This window comes from Cuculus canorus, chromosome 2 (assembly GCF_017976375.1).
Source record: "Cuculus canorus isolate bCucCan1 chromosome 2, bCucCan1.pri, whole genome shotgun sequence".
In the NCBI taxonomy this organism is placed as follows: Eukaryota; Metazoa; Chordata; class Aves; order Cuculiformes; family Cuculidae; genus Cuculus; species Cuculus canorus.
The window spans coordinates 41,565,367-41,587,081 of record NC_071402.1 but is presented as its reverse complement, the minus strand read 5'-3'; the positions used below and the strand labels follow the sequence as shown (position 1 = coordinate 41,587,081).

General features: G+C 39.8%; 1 protein-coding gene across 2 annotated transcripts; it reads right to left on the bottom strand.

The window, feature by feature from the left end:
* Positions 1-674: 674 nt before the first annotated feature.
* On the bottom strand, positions 675-20,729 carry LOC104067669 (transmembrane protein 68). 2 transcript variants are annotated; one of them, XM_054057526.1, is made up of 7 exons: positions 20,431-20,729; positions 15,911-16,241; positions 13,310-13,474; positions 7,915-8,108; positions 5,871-5,931; positions 4,340-4,479; positions 675-1,769 (listed from the first exon to the last, which is right to left on the bottom strand). In XM_054057526.1, exons 2-7 carry the CDS (start codon positions 16,236-16,238, stop codon positions 1,665-1,667), a joined length of 993 nt encoding a protein of 330 aa, XP_053913501.1. In that variant the 5' UTR covers positions 16,239-16,241; positions 20,431-20,729; the 3' UTR covers positions 675-1,664. The 2 variants fall into 2 exon arrangements, with proteins under 2 accessions (XP_053913501.1, XP_053913502.1); XM_054057527.1 differs by lacking the exon at positions 4,340-4,479.
* Between the last annotated feature and the right edge of the window lie 986 nt (positions 20,730-21,715).

The window sequence follows — 21,715 nt, the reverse complement described above, 5'->3', positions numbered from 1 at the left end:
TTTTAAAAATCATTCCAATAAATGAAAAAGAATACAATCTTGCCTTCAAATAAAACCCAAGTAATTTTAAAAAACTTCAGAATGGGCATTTGCTTGTATGCAACACAATTCTTCCCCACATTTAAAAAAATTTAATTCAATGCCACTTAAAATGCTTTTCATATAAAAGAACATCAAAAATAAGTAAGCTTTTGCAAACCATAATTGCTAGACTCTTTCCCATAAAGTGATATTTTTCTAACATAGGGCATCATCCATGTGCACTTATGTAATCTCACTAATTTATACATTTAAAAGAGTATAAAGCAAAGCATGTGCTTAAATTGAATACAACTGCTCTTTCAAAAGCTGATTTTTTAAGAAAAGGTCACACCTCAACAATACTGAAAAGAGACCATGTCTTTTGTCTTTCCTTAAGGAATTTGTCCTCATCCCAAAACTAAAGAGTTCCCAGATGTTAACTTAAAAAATGTAGCTTAAATATGCTAGAAATTGGAAGAAATATGTCAGATATTTCCTATTTGGACAATAAACCATAGACTTTAGTTCAGAAAAAATATAATAATATAATTTATCGTAAGTGCACAAAAGCCCAGTCCTGCAACTCCTTACTGTTCGTTCATTTTCACTTAAGGAAAGTATATGGGATTTCCCTATCAACCCTGATTTAATAACTTACATAAATATCTGTGTTTGAAGAATATAGATGTTTAACAGTTTACACATATGCTAAGTTTAAAGGGTATTTTAGAATGTCTATCCTGTTTTTTTTAAACTACTTTCCTGTCTTTCTCTGCTTTTAAAAGTAGTGTTTTACTAGTTTTTCTCCTTTCCTTCAAAACAAAGTTTTATGAGCTCACGTTACTAAACAGTACCCTCATTTCTCCTTCTTAAAACTTTAAATGCTTGGCTCTTTCTTTCAAAGGAGAATTTGCAGATTCACTGAGAAGTATGTGGGACAGCTCTCTACACAACAGCAGATATTCAGATATTCAATACAGCTTGGCTTGCAACAGCACCTGTGCTGTAGGGTTCTCATTCACTGCACTGGAGCAGTGGTTTCTTCAACAAAATTTCTTGGTTCACTTCATTTTTCTAATCTATTTTCTGCAAACTCTTTCTGAGCTTACTGCAGTAAAACTAAATACTTTCCAACATAGGTTTTGTAGGCATAGCTAGATGTTCTGCGGGCTGCAGAAGGCTGTTTTCCACCTGCACAAGAAAATTTTCATAAATGCTCTACAGTATTAATCAAGCCTGCAAAACCTAATTACAGTGATGATGATCAAGACAGTAAGACTCTAGCTCTACAGCAGGTCTAATATTCAGGTTAGAGAGGAACTGGGGCAGGGAGGGAGAACAAATGAAAAAACAAGACAAGACCATGTACATAAAGATTTGCAGTACCGTTTTTGAGGAAAGAAAGAAACTACTTTCAAGGTAGGAATGTATTTATCAAAACCTAAGCTTTGCACCTCTATGAATGATTTGAAGTTTTGGTTCCTGAGCTTGATACTGGACAGGGGGAAGGGAAAATGTCTTATATCTTAAACTATACAGCAGTATCATTAGGACAGTATTTAAAACCTAGTATTAGAAGAACAAATAAGTTACAAATACGGCTTTAAGAATATTGTAACTAAATAGTAGTTTACTTGGAAGACTTAATCATCTTTTTGATGTGTTTGAAATCGTTCCATTAAAGCCCTAAATATATTTCCTGGTATTTTCTGATGTTTTTCTATTAGATCCTGGAGTGCTGCTTTTGCCTGTAAGGAAAGAGAAAAGGTTTTAATCAAATTAAGTCACCTTTACATTGTTCATACATTAACACAGTCTCTAGGCTTTTTCACCCTCTCAAATGTCACAGAACTACTTCAAGTTCAAAATACTGCTCTTCCATATTTAAAGATCACAGGGTGTATTTGTGGGATCACTGTCAAGAAATGGACCAAAATTAGTATCTTTTATTGTTCTGCTCACAAGCTCTATTAGTGATACTCAATAGTAGGATGATGATGGAGTAAATTAATGAAGAGACTTAGATGTACAAAGCATGCCAGTGACAGCATGCTGCACTAGCTCAGAAACTCCTGCCTTTCCATCAGTAACACACTTCACACTAAGCAAGAACTTTGATTCTACACATGCTCAGAAGCAGCAGTGGAATCAATCATCTCTCAGCACATCTGGCACATACAAAGTAAGTATTCCTGCACCCAAGCCCCCTAAAGGAGCTGGTCCTTTAAAGCACACAGACCACACCTAAAATACTGCATAAGACAGCAGCATTCCCTTTCACCCAAAAATGTAGCAGGCCAAGGATTTAATAGCAGCCATTTTTACTAAATAAAAGCTCTACGGGGAACATTCAAAACCATGACAATACACAAAAGCTATGGTGAGGACATGTGCAACTTTCCTATTCTGCCTAGAGAAGTACAGACAACTGAATTTCTTAGGTCTAAAACAGAACACAGAACATTTTGCTTTTGTAAACGAGTGGTCAGCAAGGGGAAAACCGATTCCTAGTACAAGCTCCCACTGTTTATATGAAGTACGTGATCAACCGCTAAGTCCTGGAAGAAGATTCCTGCCCACCTCTCTTTGTGGGTTTTGTCCTAAATGTCTCTACAGATCTAAAATTTCTACTCGGCAACAAATCTGAGCCTAACTTTTTCTATATATAATATGAAAACACATACCATGGCATAGCCTGAAACATGAGATACAACTTTAAAATCCCTTTAACTAACAAGGATTCTAGGGGCCTTACCTAGCAGAACTTGCACTTAAATCAGAAGCAAGTTAGGACTGGCATAACTGTAAGATGCCAAACCACGTCTGAATTTCATTTAAACACACATTATCTCCTGAAAGCCAAGAGTTCTGAAGTCCTGTCAGACAGAACCCCTAATCAGTTTTCCATAACCAAGTGATAAGATAATGCAGATAAACATATTCAGTTGTCATTTTGCAGAGATCTAATCATAGATTAGACAGATGAGGAAAGCCCACTGAAAAGAAACCTCCATGTTCAAAAAAAAAAATCTCTCTCTCTCTCCAGTAAAGCTTTCAGGATGATGAAAATGATCATCCATGAAGCTTTCAAAAATGTCTCTTTCTGCCCCCTCCATGTGGCTGCTCCATCCCTTAACTGTTTCATGTCTCTGTACTGGGAAGTCTATTAATAAACTGAAGGAATATGAGGACCTGGTAATCCTTTCTAAAAAACTATCTAAATCTGAACTAAAGAAATACTCAAAAGTCAATTTGTTGGAGGAAATAGAAATGGAAATACACTGTACAAAGCAGGGAAATTATTTACCTTACTTTTTTTAATGTGTGGAATTTCTAGTTTGTGAGCACTGATTTGTTATATTTGAAAAGCTTCATTAGCGTCTTTCTGATAAGACTGAGAACAAGAACACTTTCTTTGGGTGAAGAGCTGTCGTGGTTTAACTCCAGCTGGCAACTAAGCACCACACAGCCGCACACTCACTCCACCATGATGAGATGGGTGAGAGAATTGGAAGAGTAAAAGTCAGAAAACTCATGGCTGAGATGAAGACAGTTTAATAGGTAAAGCAAACGCTACTCAGGCAAGCAATTCATTCACTACTTCCCACCAGCAGGCAGGCGTTCAGCCATCTCCAGTAAAGCAGGGCTCCATTCCACATAATGGTTACTTCGGAAGACAAACGCTGTAACTCCAAACATCCATCCATACCTTCTCCTTCCCTCAGCCTTCTATACTGACCATGATGTTAGATGGTAGAGAATATTCCTTTGGCCAGCTTGGGTCATCTGTCCTGCCTATATGCCCTCCCAGCTTCTTGTGCACCTCCCCCCTGGCAGAGCATAGGAATCTGAAAAGTCCTTGACTTCATATAAACATCACTTAGCAACAACTAAGAACATTAGCGTGCCATCAACATTATTCTCATACTAAATCCAAAATGTAGCACTATACCAGGTATTAGGAACAAAAGTAACTCTATCCCAGACAAAACCAGGAGAAATGTTGGCCTTTATTAACCCAGAGCAATAATGTTATCTGACTGAGCTTCTTCAGTCACTAAAATAAGTTGTTTCTCGAAGCAAATATAGAGCGCACTATTGACTTTAAAAACCCAGAACATCTGTAAGCCGTAGTAATAAAAAGACAGCATTTAAGAAGGCCATTCAGAGTTAAAGTCCAAGGCTCACCGTGATTCCACCAACTTCTATAACTAGCTCAAAAGCAGAAATCACTTGTCAAGAACATTCCAGTGTTTTCTATCAGAACAGTCAATATTTTAAACATATATACACACACACACATGCATATCTATCTTACCTTCACAGTTAGTTCCTCAGCAGTTATATTTGGTTCATATGGAATGGGTTTTCCGATAAATGTACGAAACTTGACTGGAAACCCACCGTACAAGGGAACTAGTGGCAATCTAAAACGTTCATATAGTGACCTAAATATTTCTAATGTGAAAAAAATTAGGGGGAAGGGGGAAAGCAGAAGGGAGTGTGGAAGAGAAAAACAAACAAACAAAAAAACAGAGAGAGAAACAAGTGATTTCATAAAGTTTTCTTCCTAATAGGTCTTAAAACTGAAACTGGCTTGGCTAGTAATCCAGCCCCTGACCCAGATTCTCAAACAATATGTCATCTCAAGTGCTATTCTACCCTTGAATTTCATTTCCTAAAAGCTGCTTTAATGCTAACTTCAGACTTGTTCCATCCTAACTTGGTGTGAAATGCCTCCTCCAAAGAGTAGCTGCAAAGACAAGGAAGAAGAAAAACCCAATAGCTGCCTCTCTGGAACAGAAGGGAATGCTACACAATACACGTTACAGTTCAGCTAATTTTACAGGTTAGCATAAGAAACTAGTATTGGAAGACTGTTCCATTCAGTCTTGCTGAGGTCTAGAGGGCCAGAAACAGACTTATCTTCCTGAAGGGCACACAGGCTAGATGTTGCTTGTTTGGGGAAATTCTCCTGAACAAAGCAACAATTAACTGCTGTTTATTTTTCCAAAACCTGACAAATGTGTGAATTATTCTGCATGTCTGCATCCAATGCCTTGGCTTTCTCCATGCAAAATATAGCTTTTAATTAGAGGGACAGGGAAACAACTTCTTTGCCCTGCAGTCCTCTGATGAAGATGATGATGACATACTTGAGGCAGAACACGTGGCATGGAAGAGACTGCTTATGCCCTTTCTACTAAACAGTAAGTTTGAGAATATAAGAAATAGACGGTTAATGCTAGCAGATCAGCAGAGATGTGGGCATCTAATCATCCTACAGGTGGACCCTTCAGACATATACCCATCTATTTGCATGCCAGCTAGAAGTCCCAAAGAGTCGAGGCAAATGCAAGGTTACACAAGGGACTACATGTTTAGTGCTGAACAGTAAATTAACTACAGAATAAAAATGTTTCAAACCATTCCAATTTTAAGTACAGGTAGAGATGTAAGCACAGAGCTTTAGGAGAAGATTTTAAAAAAATATGTGTCAATTGCAAACGCTACTTTTGCCTTACTTCTTAATAGACAGCAGAAAACCTAGAGTTAGCCTAGCAGAATAAGCAGAGAAAAACAGTACTCAAACTATTTGTCTTTTTATGGCTCCTTTTTCCTTTCTTCTACTGCTTCTGCACATTGCAATGTGAAGAACAACTTTGATGAGCCAATACCACAACTAATCCCGATATTAAAACCTAATAACATCTCTGAACTCCACTGGAGAGTAAACCTCCAAAAAAAAGGCTGCATAAAATCTCAAATTTATATGGGGATTACTTCTACAGAGACAGGCTAAACACATATGGAAAAATGAACTACAAATAAAATAGAAAATGTCTTACTTATTCCTCCTAATGTCCTAACGCCTTCTCGAACATTTTGTGTAAACATAGGAATGATGGGCTAGGAGGGAAAAAAAATAATTAAGAATTGAATGAAGACAGTACTATCTAAAAAACTTCTACCTGACTTAAACCCAACAAGCAGATTCATTTCGAAAGTGTTTGTCAGTAAAGGACATTATTAAGAGCAAAACAAGGATGTGTAACTTCTGCCACTTTCTGCCATAAGGTTCCAGGCTGGAGAATACCATGAGATTTCAGTAAGTCATGGTTTCAGCAAATACATTTTCTCAAAGCAGAGCAGCATTTCAGAAACTACAGCACATTTACGCCTCCCCCCATGTAGCAGGGTTTGCACATTTGTGACTGAAGTAGTCAAACCTCTTCCCTAATTTGTAGTTATGCTCAGAAGGAAGAATTCACAGGATTGGGACCTTAAACTTGTCTGATGAATCTCTACTACATTGATTGTAATGCTTCACACTTGATGTGTCACATTCAATACATATCTATGATTTATTTCTGTTGTTGAATATTTAGAACGATGTCAATATTTCAAATTTTTATTACTGTGTTTTTGAACTTGCAAACAGCTGGCAAGATTTACAAGAACTGGGATAGAGTCAAGTACCACACGAAATTTTTAAAATCGTTTTACAGTATGTACTCACTGTACATAGCACTATCAGAAATACAGAACTCTTTATGGGATTTTCAAATATTCAGATTCTTTCAAACCTTTTTAAAAAAGCATGTAGATGAGCTAGTAAATGAAACTTTTCAGACACATATCAAGTTGGTTTGGGGGGCCAGGGGAAGGAAGTCTGTAAATAATCCAATTAACTATACAGAATAAAAAAAAAAAATAACTGCAGTTGCCTAAACTCAATGATAACAAATTTCTTTATTTATAAGCATTTTATTGGAGCATCTTACTTCTGACACAGAGGTAGAGATTTTTGTATGCTTCAAGTTGGTTTATGTGAAAAAGAATCTGGAAAAAAACCTTCTGCAATGAGGCAACTTTAAGAAGTTGAAAGTCCCAGTTTTAGACACGTTTTTCTAGTGTTTCAGACACGTTTTTCTTCCCATAAGGAGTTATGCTTACAATTGAAAGTGACTCAAATTTCATCTTTAATCTAAATAAAAGGTATTTTCCCCATTTTCAGCCTGCCTCTTATGCAATTCCTATTTTACTGCATCTCTTAGGCAGGGGGAGGGTGCAGGGTGAAGCTGCGAGGTCTTTGTGAGTACATAACGGGAAGCAAACACACATTCACTAGAATAAATGCAACTAGTTCAACCATAGTTGAGTCCCAAGTATGGCCTTTCATACGCTCTTACAATACATTAGTAAAATCTAGATCCGTTGAAAATATCCTGTTTAAATGGTGTTATGTTCCTCCTGAAAAAAAGTGACATATACATAGAATTGGGTCTTAAAAGTATTCTATCTCTGTAAAAAATCCCAAGATTTAACTAGTCTCTCTTTGACACTACCTAAATATAAAACTCTTGGTGTAAGACTTACTTTCAAATCAGGTATACGCAGGGACAGTTCACAGTAGTGAACAAGTACCTCCTGCTACTGCTGTATGCCCTAGATATCTCTTGCTACCACAGAATGCCAATATAACACACGGCCAGTGAATCTACCTGTGTGCTGTGGGTCACAGTATACTTCAGCAACAGGGCAACAAGAATGTTCACGTATGGTTACTTCCCAACCTTTCTAGTTTGAGTCATCAAATCCTGACCACATACGTGTAAAATGGCCCAAGTTTTTAAGGTAGAAACTGTCCTGGATTTCATCTCTTACTCTTTTAAACTCCAGATTTTCTGACCATACTACTCTTAGCCAACTCCAAAGCTTTCTTATCAAAAGCAACAGTGTCTTGGAATGTAGTTATGACAGCAAGTAGACCATACACATGACCCTCAGCAATGTAACATCAAATACATGATAATCAAAACAGCTTTCCCTGGAAGTAAGTATCAATAAGCTAGCTTTCTTTGCTTTTCTTCTGTAAACCATCATACTTACCACTTCTGCATCAATGGCCACCTGAGCAAAGCCCCTCCGATCACCCCAGATAATAGTATACATTTCATCACTAAAGAGTGCTTCCCGAACTCCACCTGGGGAAATGGCTAGAAGACAGCCCTTCTTCAGAGCCTTGACACATTCTTCTTTTGGTCCATGCAAAACTCCATGTACATCAAGTAATAATTTAAAACCTGCAGGGTAAGATAATATTAATTCAGGAAGTGTTAATTCGTACTATTATTGAGTGCAGATTCCCAGCACAGAATACAATGGCTAAAACTTTACTTGTCTAATAACCTATAACACCAAACCAATGATGCTTCAAAAGCAACTGAAGCATTAAGTCCTGCTTATAAATTTTGATGTAAAAAGTTGAAGATTCAGGGTTTTCAGTGGCTTTTTGTCACATTAAAGCCAGGTGCTATCACAAAATTAAGATCAAACTGGAAAAAACCAGCAAGTACTCTGTGCCATCTTTCATGTGTTTCAAAGGAGATGTTAAGACAGCTCCAGGACACTGACTCCTTGCCCAAGCTGTACTTTTCAAAAGCAGCACAGTCCTAATAAAGTGCAACAAGAGAAAATACCAGTAAATTGTTCCGTTTTCTTCTTTTGTCAATTTTGGCAAACAAAGAACAGTCTGTGCACAAGAAGGAGAATGACAAACAAAATGCAGTGTTCTCTGTGTTACGGATCACTGCAGGAGTTGACTCCCTGGTTCAGTTTGTATGTACCTGGATGGCGTTTCACACAGAGGCATGTGGCAAGCCTGGATTGGGCATATTCATCTTAAATTGAGATTTTTTACATGCTGAAGTTTTTAACTGTGGATTTATATAAACTCCTCATATCATCTTGAATCTGAAATGTAATACTGACACTACTCCTCAAGAAACAGAACAATATAAAAAATACGCTTACAAGCATCAAATGGGTACATACCTGATCAATTTCGACAACTAGTCTAATGTGAAAGAACATAATTAGCATAAACCTCTGTTTGCAAGAAATCAGTCACATTCACTCGGTTCAATCGATTATAAATTTATATAGTATTTATGACTACTGCTTACCAAAATGGGAACTTCAGATGACTGAGCAATATGGAAAAGATTACTTCTCTTTTTTTAAGGTTTCCTCATTGAGGCAAACACCTTTATCAGCCATAGACAAGGACACAGAACTGATCTCAATATCAGATCTTCATATTTTAACCTCAGTTTAACAAATGAGTAGTTGTTAATGTGATCACACATTTGCATGAAGAGTCTAAACATCATTAAGAAGACAGATTGTTCTTCTCTTACAGACAGCGTAAACTATGGGCTTGGGAAGAAGAACACGAGGCAGCATATCATTAGTTTATTCTTAACTAAACTCTGATCTCTAACCAGTGTTTGTAGGTGGTATGAGTATAATTACTCCCGATTTTTATCTAAACACAACTGGGATCTGTCCATAAACATAACAACACAACATAAGCTCCGTTACACTGTGGTGTATCCTCCATGTTACACTTGTCTCATTCTGCTGTTTGCCTCATATGCTGGAGGTGACGCTAGCAGTGTTTACCTAACAGCATTTGCACAGAGGAATCTGAAATAATTTTCCCAAAGTAATTAATTTTCTCTCAGAGACTTTGTTTGTAGGATCTTAAATTGCTGGTTTTTACAACGATTTACATTCCCAAACTACTTAAAGCTCTCTGGAATGTACCCGGCAATGCAAAGCTGCCTGTCTCTAAGACCCTTCTGTCAGTGAATTCAGGAGAGAAACAAAACAGTAATGAGAAAGATTGAGCTTAGGAGGTAAAGAGACTCCAAGGAAGCAGAAACTGTGAAGATAGTTTTCTTTTCTGCACTGGCCATGCTGGAGGAGAGTGTCAGAGGTTGAGAGAAGAATACCACAAGTCTACTCAATTCACAGGTCAGGAAAAGAAAAGAACAGAATACAGACAGAATACAAGCAAAGATTTGTTATACAAAACAGTGGTGGAATAGGGTTTCCAGTCTTCGCAAAGTTTCTCAGCTATATTTCCCCCCTTGTCTTTTAGCATAAATCTTATATTCTGAGCTGTATCTCATAGCCTAGCCAGCAGATCACACATTGCTATTAATATCTTTGCTCCAGCAGTGAAGAGGAAGAACCTGGTTCTGTTAGAGCAGCAGAGAGACATGAACTAGTGGAGTGGCCCTGAAGGGACAGCCGGGGGTACTCTGTGCCTTACAATAGCAGCCAGCCTTTTAAACAGGGCTCCCAGATGACCCTAGGAAGCAAACATGACCCATACCATAAGAGAGAGTGATGGATAAGAACACAAGTGAAATCTCAGTCCTCACTGCACTCTTTGGGAAGATTTTCTCTTAACCTTAGAGTAATCTATGTATTCCTGAGCATTACACAGCTAAAAATCTAAAAGAAAACCACTCGAGCAATTTTTTTTCTGTCTCCAGAAAAAGTAAAAAAAGAAGCCACAGGACCATGTTTCATATCCTTCTGCCCCCAAACACACGCAACAGAAGCATACACAGTATTGGTACAGTACAAATTGAGAAAATTAAATTATTTTCTTTTGCATATATGCAGAAGACATGTTCAACATAAATCTCCAGATATCTATAGATCTCCTACTAGGTCAGATTCCCTAAGTTATAAAGCTGCACCTTTCAAGACTAAGCAGTAGGGAGCAGCACGTTTGATTCCTTGCAAACTCATGCATTCCTCAGAAAGCACAGCAACATTTTACAAACAAACATTGGTTAATTCAGGACAGCAGTGCCCAACGCAGAGGATGCAATGAGACTGTGCACTGGCAGTTGCATGCTGGCATGAACTAGATTCAGATTCATGGTACAAGCTATTCCTCACAGCTATTCATAGTAGATTAAATAATCACAAAAACTGAAGGATAATTAAATCATCTAAGCCAAGTGTGTCTAGCAGCCTACAGATTCCCTAAACCCACATCCTCAACCCTCCACCCACTTCTCCTGCATTGAGCCTCATAACTTTTGGTTAACTAAAACATCATCTGAAAAGGCATCCAATTTAATCTGAAGACTTAATCAAGATCAAGCAGTCTTAGTGCTATGATAAAAATCACAGCAGCCTTTCTAGTTTGATTCACAAGAGAATTGGCATCTACTTGTGTTATCAGTCACAGATTACTGTGCAGATTTTGAAACACAATCCAAAACATTATCTGGGTTCTTTGGGCTTGTCTTCCCTGAGTAATTTTAATTCATTCACAGAACCAGGGAATTATGTAGGTTGGAAAGGACCTCTGAAGGTCATCTAATCCAACCTCCTACTCAAAGCGGGTTCAACAGGATCAGACTGCTCAGGGCCTCACCCAGTGGAGTTTTGAAAGTCTCCAGGGATGGAAATTCCCCAACTTGCCTAGGCAATCTTTTCAGGTGTCTGACGGCCTTCACGTTAAAATACCTTTCCACACATCTACTAAAAATTTCCTATGTTGCAACTTGTCCCTGTTGTTTCTCATTCTATCATTGTGCACCATTAAGAAGAGTTAAGTCTGACTCCCTCTTCTCTGTACCTTCCCGTTAGGTCACTGAAGACAGCAACAGTATCTTCCCCCGCCCTTATCTAGTACAGATCAAAAATTCAGTTGTCTCGGCTCCTCCTTGTAAATCATGTGCTCCAGCCCCACAACATGCTCTAGTGTGTCAATGGTTGTCTTCTACTGGGGAGTCCAAAATTGGACACCATATTACAAGATGTGCTGCACAGGTGCCAAGCCAAGGGATAAAACCTCTTCACTCAGCCTGCTGGCTACACTCATGCTAATAAAAAAAGCTCAGTGCGCAGTTCATCTTTGCTGCAAGGTCACATTGCTGACTCACGTTTAACTCACTGTCCACTAGAATGCCAAAGTCCTTTTCTGCAAAGCCACCTTTTACTGAGGGTAGTGTCGCCTGGGACTACTCCATCCCAGATGAACAACTTCACATTTGCTGTTGCTGAACTTGGTGACGTTTCTGCCAGTTCATTTCTGTGATGACATTCTGAATACCAGCTCTAATCCCCAGTGCATTGACTGCTCCCCAAGTTTGGTATCATCAGTGAACTTCCTGCGAGAACACTCCAAACCATCATCCAGGTGTGCAATAGAAACATTAAGCAGCACTGATTCCAATATCAGTCCCTGAGGAATGCCTGTATAAACTGTTAGCTACATGCTGTACTGCTGAACCCACTTCTTTGAGACCTGCCATTCAGACAGATGTCTCTGCAACGCTATTAAACAATATTTTGGCGAGCTCATAAGTACACTTACACTTGGAAACTAATTTTAAAGCAGTAATGGAGAAAAGCAAAATATCTCCCATTTGATAAACAACTGTGCATAAGTAGTAATAAATATAATATGGAGCCAAATCTAAATTAGAAAATAGATTACAATAGTCAGCTGTATGCAAAAATCTAAGTATGCAGAAATAATCAACTGACAAATCCTAGCCCATGGACAAAAGCAGTTGTAGAGGCAAAGCTACGCTGTTCTAGTACGGAGAAGTTCAGTTTTCAGAGATCATGGCTGAAATAAAGATGCACTGGCAACAGGACAGTTTTCTAACATGAGTTGTTTCCACTAAAAGCATCAGCGGACTACAGAATGCTCCTGTAAATTCACAAAATTAATTATGAGGATTTTGGTCACAAACAGACCTTGGGAAAAGAACTGGGTACTACTGTATTTCACACACACAGAAACCAAACCAGTCTCATAATTAATTTCACCAATCAGCAGTGTTTTTCACTAGGCTGTCCAGCCAAAACTGTGCCCTAAACATATTTCTCATTTTCTTCACACTTTACTTCATGCTACACACAAACCTGCAGAACACTTCTACAGCTTTCCTCCAAATAAAGATTCTACTTGGAACAGTCAGCTTGAGAACAGGTTCCACAGCCCACCATACTCAAGTGGGTGGGATACAAAAACACACTGTCTCTCCAGACTAATACTGTCAATTTTAAGAGCATTGCTTCCAACTATTTTATTTCTTAATCGGGTTATACCAGTCATTTTGCTTATATTAATAAAAAAGGCGCATCTTACTGAAGTCTTTGCTACCGATTTAATACAAAGACAACTGTTTCTTATATGGCTTCCTCCTCTTTGTTTCTCAACACCCTAGAACTGTCAGAAGGTGTTGTCCAGACAGGAGTATGACCCATCCCTGCACGGGTCAGTCTCACTGGCCTTGCTTATAATGAACACAATACAGACAGCTGTACTTCAATACTTTCACTACATTTGTCTGAATGTCTGTTCTGAGAGCTGTGTTCTGTGGCACAATTTTTAGAAACTGCACTGTAAAAAAGAAAAAAGTTCTCGAACTGATTGTTTATAATGAAGTAAGTACGTTACCTGGTAACCTGAAGACAAAATGGTCAGCTACTACGTGGCAGTATCTCTTCCTTTGTATAATGAGTCTAGACACAAAATAGATATAGTCAGCAGGTGTAGCTCCATGATAAAACACAATAAGCCCGGGTCCTTCAGGAAGGTTTTCGGAACCATGAAGCTCATAACCTGTTAGGAGTTAAAGGTATAACAGAAGTCAAAGTCTGATACAATGCCATCCCAAAGAAACTAACTTACATCAAGTTGGCAAGCTCAAACCATTAGGTATTGAAAACTAGTAAAAGTAAAGTGACTGCTAAAAAGTCAAGAGGTGACTTACAGCATTTACTAAGGTGTTTTCACAGGAAATAAAAGTTTCATTTAAAGCAAAAGAGCCACAGTTAGAGAGATCAACAATAACAAAAAAATGAAAACAAAACACCCAGTCTCACTGTCTTGAACTATTACATATCTTTTTCTTATGTTTTCAGTTCACTGTCTTCAAGGCTGCAGAAGTCCTCTGAATCAACCATTCAAGAGAAATCAAAATAAGGATTGGACAAGATTGGTGAAACACAACTATTTCAAACTATTATTTACCTTTTAAAGAGCTTTGCCACCAGTAACTGTTTAAGAATATTTCATAGGACAATATCCATTGTGTGTCTTCTTTCACTCCAGGGTATGAAGCTTATCTCTGTTATTTCTCTCAAAGATATACTTGTTCCATTTTTCCATCACTAAGTACTAAAAGCTATTTCGGGCTTCATATGCTTAATTAAAACGTATATAAACACACATGAGTTTCTTACTGCACTTACATTTCTAATTAAGTTAACAGTGTAGAATACATTTAGTTAACACAATTTATCAAAACATATCGGCGCAGAACACATTCAGTTAATACTGAGTGGTATTAGTACGGTTCTCTTGTTTGTGTCTTTTTAAAAATAAACAGAAAGCAAACAAACAAAAAACTAACACCCAAACTGTAGAATTTCTTATAAAGTTAATCAGGTCTGCAACTCCTATTCCTTTAATTTCTGCTTTAATTTTGAAGGTACTCTTGGCTCTTCTCCCTCTATTTTACTTTCTACAGCTGTGGAGCCGCAACACATTGCTAGCATCTACCTACCTATCATCTGTACCATCCTAAGTGACCACTAACTGTCCTCTGTGCTCCATGCCAGCCAACCAGCCATAACCAGAATGACACCTACATCTAGTAGTTGCATAATACATATAAAGTCACAGGCATCACACACCAGTTACAGGTTTTGGTTTGGGGCTTTCTGGTTGTGAGATTGGTTTGGGTTTGTTGTTTTTTTTTTTTTTTTCTTCTGATGCTGTGAGATTTCAGGATGAAGATTTCTTTCTATGATATACTGATTAATCAAATGGGAGAAAAAAAATCACAAAACATGTCACGCTTTTGCAAGAGGAGTGTGTAGAGAGCATGGGAGCAGCTGGCAGGGCAGCAAAATGTCACAACTGTTGACGAGGAACTCGATAAGAATCTTTTCTGCACAAATAAAAAGTCAGACTTTATAAAAAGTTACTAAGGATGAAGTCAAGGCTTTAAAAATCATTTTCTTATAAAAAATTAAATAGCTTTTTATTGTGAACATTTTAAGCTCTTTCACGTAGCTGTTCATTTTGATCTAATGCACTTTCCTAGATTTGAAAGCTACATCTTAGTCTTACAAAGCCTATCTGATACAGCTGCTGCACCATCTGGTTATCAATGCCTGGAAAACCTGCTTCCCTTTGACTAGAGAACAAATAGAGATGATTTTCAAGAAAGATTTGTTCTTTATGTAAATTGCCTTTAAACATCTCTTTCTCCTTTAGCTGCATCAAGACTGAATGGTTCTAAAAGAGTTTTGCAATTTCCTTAGAAAGAAAAGCTAAATCATTTAAGTCTGTCTTTATAAAAGGAATAATAGTAGAAGGACAGGGAACAGAGCCCTTAGTTTTGACATTTTACTAGCGAAAATAGTTGTCAAAAATACATAGACTAAGAAAATTCAAGAAGTAGGGGTCTCTAACAGTTTTGGGCTCCAAAGTCAATCTGAAGTAGCAGCTAGCTAGTGGACTGGCATTAAGTGCTCCTTTTAACCACCACTTGGCACTACAAGTAAAACACTAGTTAACAGCAGTCTGGTTAAGTTAAATTATGCTAAGATGCTGATATACTAGCTATCGGGGAACTGGCATTTAACTTCCAGTGTTCATATATTGACTCTGAAATAATATGGTTAATTGATCTAATTTTTAGCATAGCAATCATTCCAGGTCCATTTGAAATGAGGAAACCTAGGAGTAGTTACAAAAAGTAAAAAAAAGAAAAAATTAAACCGTTAAAAGACATTGCATACATTCTACTGGGCGAAAGATCTCATTTTGTAGCAGCAAAGGAATAAAAGCATAAGACAAAAAACTTTACATCTAAAGAAGTCTCAATGGCTTGTTTTCGCATCATTTGCAGTCACTGATAAAATGTAAAAATAATCAGGCTCAACTTCAGACAGACAATTAGTGATACATATGTAGTGATAATCCTTAAAGGTAAAGCCAGGAATAAGAATTTCAACACTTTTTAATGGAGAGTCAGATGTCTCTTACCATGCCATATTCTTCCATGTCCATCCCATAGGGTGGCCAACATTTGAATTGCACCATCCCAAACATCATTGAAATAAGCTTCTTTTATTTCATTCTTCCTTTTATAAATATGAAGAAGGAGAACTGAAGTGTAGAAGAGGATGACAAGAACTCCCGGAAGCAGAAAAACTACTACAAGTGGAAAAAGCAGCCATAAAAGGTAGACTGCATAACTCAGATAATCTTCAATATGATCCACACCAGTCCATTCTCCCAGAATGTAAGTGAGGCAGGTTAAGTAGGACACAGGCATCGATCCTGCAATACAGGATTCATTTCCACCTATCATCTCCTGTTCAACAAAAAACCAAAAAAGGCAGATTAATAAATATTCAAAATAAAACACAGACCTGCCTATACTGTTGAATGATACAAGAAGTCCTCTGATGTATTTTATTCATATATCATTTACCCTACATCTCAGCAGCACCTGTTAGATACATAATGCTTCACACAACAAAACTCTTCCTTCATTTTTTTCACCCTTTTCTTTCGTGTAGTGGAAATGCTTCCAATTCTGATTGAGAAAGATAGTGCGATTGCTTACTCTCAGGCTAAGATTTTATATCATTAAAAACTGTACAACTTACACAGAACCAGAAGAGTTATAGTGTTATCAGTACCAATTTCTACTGTACTTTCTATTTTCAGACAGCTGTATTGATTAGTCAAATTTATTGTTCTACAGAACACACAGTATACTCAAAATCTTCCTCACATGCTCTGCAACAGAAAACAACACAACCTCAAATCCAGTGCTATAAAAAAAAAAACTACCAAATACTTCCACTAACCATAAACACAGGATGACTCAGGAATAAGATGGTCTCCAATGAGCAGGTCACACTGCTCTAAAGACCTCGAATTGTACCTGGAAGTTTACAGACAGTGAAACACCACGTCCCAGAGCACAACACAGAGGCAGCAGGAAAGACAAGGAAGAAAAGCTCACAAAAAGTCCTCTAAAAGTTTTAACTGCCCTGGCTTTACTGTGTCTATGTGTAAGAATCTCTCTTCTCCAATGTCAGCTTCCTAATAGAAGTTTCAGGGCTAGACCTCTTTGGGCTGATATTTCAGGCTTTCTACAATTCTGGAGCAACATTCTTTTCTTAGCTTTGCATGATTTAGGGGAAAACTTGCTATTCGCTTCATCATACAAACATGAGATAATCTGTAAACTCGGCTGTCTCAGCTGAAGTTTTAGAACAACATAAATAATACCCCGGGCAGGGGGTGGGGGGAAATAATCCTAGTCTAGAAAAGTTTTGGTCAAGACTTAAAGTAACTGTTAGTCAGGAACAAGAAGAAAAACATGTTGCAACTGTAATATAGGCTTGTAGAGAGAAAGGGATTAAGAACAATTACTTCTGGCAGAATCTAAGCTTGGGGTTCTTGTGTTTTGCTTTCTTATTAAAATGTGACTTACAGCATGTATGATTGCAGAGTTTGTATGGCTAGATAGACATATGTCTATCACTCCTTTACTCTCGCTCTGCTTTTGCAAGCAACGAGTGACTGAAATTCAAAAGACAGTTTTGCTAATACTACCAGAACTCCAATGACAATAAAAACAAGTAAGCAGGTGAGTTTTACTCCACATTTGCCACAAGATGTTGAAACGTACAGCAATGTACAAGCACATAGCATTAGTGACATGCACTTCACTGATTTCATGTACATGTGTTCAGGGGTGTAATTTAGGGGGAAAGGATGAGAGAGAGCAAATGTGTGGGAGAGCAAAAGAAAGCTCTTTCTCATTCCAGTTGCCAGAGCCGAACCTCAGAACCTGTCAGGCAGCAAACACCCACAGCAAATACAAGAAACACAATTTGTGAGACCAAGCAGGATTTAGGAATAGCATTCAGCACTACAATATTTATCAGATCCTTATGCCTAGACTTCTCCAGTGGCTCCTCCTACCAGCTAGAGAACAATATGGAGTATAGGTTATGGCACAGAAACATTTTTCAAAACTCAAAAGGTGATTATGTAGCTTTAAAGATTACTTAAAGTGATACCCTCCTGCCTATTATGTTTTTATCTGTTTATGGCTTTCTCCAAACACAAAGTCCTCATCAAGTAAATTTAAAGTCCTGTCCACACACGTCAGCCTTGCAAAATATCACATGTCCTTTTGCCTGTAATGTTAGATGCAATACCTTAAATGCAATCATTGCAGTTTTATAAGCTTGCTTGCATATCTATTGCACTAAACTGCAACAGAAATTAAAATCTGACATCTTCTTTGCTGCCAGCCACAGAGGTAACATCTAAAGTACTGCCTTCTCCTAGGGACTGTCAAGTTTACTCTGAACAACACTGCTTCCTCATCTTGAAGGGAATCACAGAATAATTTATAGTAGAAAGATTAATTGGACAGCACTTGCCAACCTCTTGATAACTAAAGATTTAGATAAGGTTGCTCAGAGGCACATCCAGTTCAGTTTGCAGTATCTCTGTGAATGGAGATTCCATTGCTTCTCTGGACCCCTGATCCAGTGCTTCATCACCTTCGTGTTTTTACTTACTCCTGTTAGAATTCCCCTTACCGCAATATGTGCCTGTGGCCTCCTCTCCTTTTACTCCCTCCTCCCTATAATCACTCATTCAAAGCAGCTCTAAGATTGCCTCCAAGCCCTCTCTTCTTCAGGCTAAACACACACAGCTCCCTCAGTCTCTGCACAGACAAAACGTGCTCCAGCCACCTAACAACATTGGCAGCCCCTCTCTGCACCCCTTCCAGTTTGTCAGCATCTTTCTTGTATCACAGGGCTCTAAACTGGACTTGAGATCTCAAAAGTGGTAAGAGGCAGCTAATAAATACTTCCTTGATCTAATGGCTGTGACTTTGTTAACGTAGCCCAAGGCAATGGCAGTGAAGAAGAGAGGACAGATTCTGTCTCAATGATCACAAAAGGCCCAGGATGTTCCACATTTAATGAAAGTCCAACAAAGTTCACTTACAGTGCTAACAGAAAACATCATTTTGGCCTGTTTCAAGTCTACAGCAGTCTACTCTGTGACTACCTAGCAGCAGTAACCGAGCAGTTAAAATTACAAGATAGAGCACAGTCATTGAGAAACACCAGCAATGTCACTCTGATTAGGATATCATCCAAGCAAAGACAGACTATTCTGCTTTCCTTGTCAGAGGCTTTCTGATATCTGTCACCATTCAATCATCACTAACACATTTCCAGTTGTGCAGTTCTAACTAAATATATTTTTAAATTTAAGTTCTGACTTCTTAATAGAGCAGCTCACATAAATTTTTTCTAGATGAAAAAGATGCAATTTCTCATTTTACTAATGATAGCACACACTGATTTAAGGCTTTGTGCTGATGGTAAAATAGAAACGAGGCTAACACACAATTCCTTCTGATGACTTCTAGCACATGACCCAGAAAAGTCCTTAACTAAACTACGACAGTGGTGTTCAGCTGTAGTCAGTAGACAGTGGGTTAATTGAGACCCTATTGATCATGCTAGAAGAAGAAGCAACATTATGGAAAACAATATCTACTGTTGTAAACCAGGCCCTGAGTGATATCAGCATGTGTATGAAAACTGGAAGTGAACCTCTAGAGAACACTCCAGTAACTTCAAACTAGAAAGGTGCTGAAAATCAACAGCTATGACATGCCCCTGCCAAGAGAATTACACTGCTTACTACTGCATCAGACACTTAAGGAGAGTATTTCTACCAGAACTAGCAATGCCAGCACAAATAGGTGAAAAACAGGAGGGCCTGATAATCCTGCTAATCGCATCTGCAGCTGGAGAGATCCTGGAATTCAGAGGATGGGTCTGTCCTTGTTATGAAACAAGAATCATAGAATGTTTCGGGTTGGACGGTATCTTAAAGATCATCCAGTTCCAGCCCCCCTGCCATGGGCAGAGACACCTCCCATTTGATCAGGCTGCCCAAGGCCCCATCCAGCCTGGCCTTGAACACCTCCAGGGTTGGGGCAGCCACAACTTCCCTGGGCAACCTGTGCCACTGCCTCACCACTCTGATCGTGTAGGATTTCTTCCTAATGTCTAATCTAAATCTTCCCCCTTCCAAACCAAAGCCAGTCTCGCTCCTATCACTACAAGCCTCTGTAAACAGTCCCTCCCCAGCCTCCTCGCAGCCCCTTCAGGTACTGGAAAGTCGCTATAAGGTCTCCTCTGAGCCCTCTCTTCTCCAGGCTGAACAAGCTCAACTCTCTCAGCCTGTCCTCGTATGGGAGGTGCTCCAGCCCTCTGATCACCCTCGTAGCCCTGCTCTGGGCCCGTTCCAACAGCTCCATATCCTTCTTATGTCGGGGATAAACCGTCCGGCATCTCGCTCCCATGGCCGCAGGGCGGCGGCCCCTCCTCCACGAGGCTCCAGGGGGATGGAGTTTCTTTCCCGGCACGAAGGACCCGGCCCTGCCGCGTCCCCTGCCACAGCCAAGCGTGGACCGGACCCCGACCCGCCCGGCAGAGCCCGCTCACCTTCCCCTGGCGGTGGCGGCTCCAGCTCCGGCCCGTGCGCCCCTGCCGGGGCCTGGTTTTACTTCTTCGCCCGCCGCCCCCGCGGAGGCCGGGTGCCCGCGGGGCGGCCAGGCGAGGGCGGCTCCCGCGGCGGCGCGGGGGCGGGGGGCGGGAGCCGAGGAACCGGGGGCGGTGAGGGGGGGCGCGGAAACAACGAGGACGGCGTCGAAGAAGGAGAAGGCGGGAACTCCGCGCCGCCGGGGGCGCGGGAGTCGCCCGGACCGCGTCCGGTAACACCGCCCCGAGCTTCCGGCCAGAGAGGGGAGGGCGCCGCCAGGGGGCGCGCGCTCCGGGCGGGGAGGGGAGCAGGGGGCGGGGCTCGGGGGGCGCGGAGCACGTGACGAGGAGAGGCGGATGACAGGGTGGGGCGGGTCACGTGACGGGGGAGGGACAGGGCGGTGCAGTCGGGTGTTGGTGTGAGGTAAAGCGAAGTAGTCGCTTCGTATCCGTCCTGTGCTCGTGTCCTGAGTTTCCAGGATACTGAGAGGCTGGAGCGTATCCAGAGAAGAGCAATGAAGTTGGTGAAGGGGCTGGAGAACAAGTGTTATGAGGAGCGGCTAAAGGGAACTGGGATTGTTTAGCCTTGAGAAGACGAGGCTGAGGGGAGACTTTATCACTGTCTACAACTGAAAGAAGGTTGTAGAGAGGTGGATGTTGTTGTCATAGAGGAATTACAAGTAAACAGAATATGAAAGCGTTCCTTGTACTGCAGAAACTAAGCAGAAGAGCTAGAAAGCAGCATCCCGCATTGTATCCCATCGCATCCCATCCCATCCCTGTTGATAAATGGCAAATACTTAAGCTTGTGTATTAATCAATAGCAACTGTTTATAAGCTTTTATATCTTACAGTGGTATATGCCTTGAGAAAGATATTTCTAAGGGGGGACTCATTGCGCAAGGAACAGCGATTCTTTAAGATAAGGAAGCAGAGAACCCACTCGGCCGTGCCAGCAGAAAAGAACCAAGAATTGTTGTTTTCAAAGGTTGGGCTGCACCCCCCACTAAGGTCGAAACAAGGAAGGCTTCAAGCCTTCATCTTTGAACCCTGGCAGGGGTCCTAGTGACCACTCAAAAGACCAACTGCGCATGCAAACGAGGCATGGAGAGATGTTAATGATTTCTCAAAAAAGAATGAACAATACATTTTCAGGAGATTAAATGAATATGCATAGATCTATAACAAGAGACGCGTGTTGTTCTTGCTTGGTGTGTGTGTTTTTGGAGGACTAATCCCCCACACACCC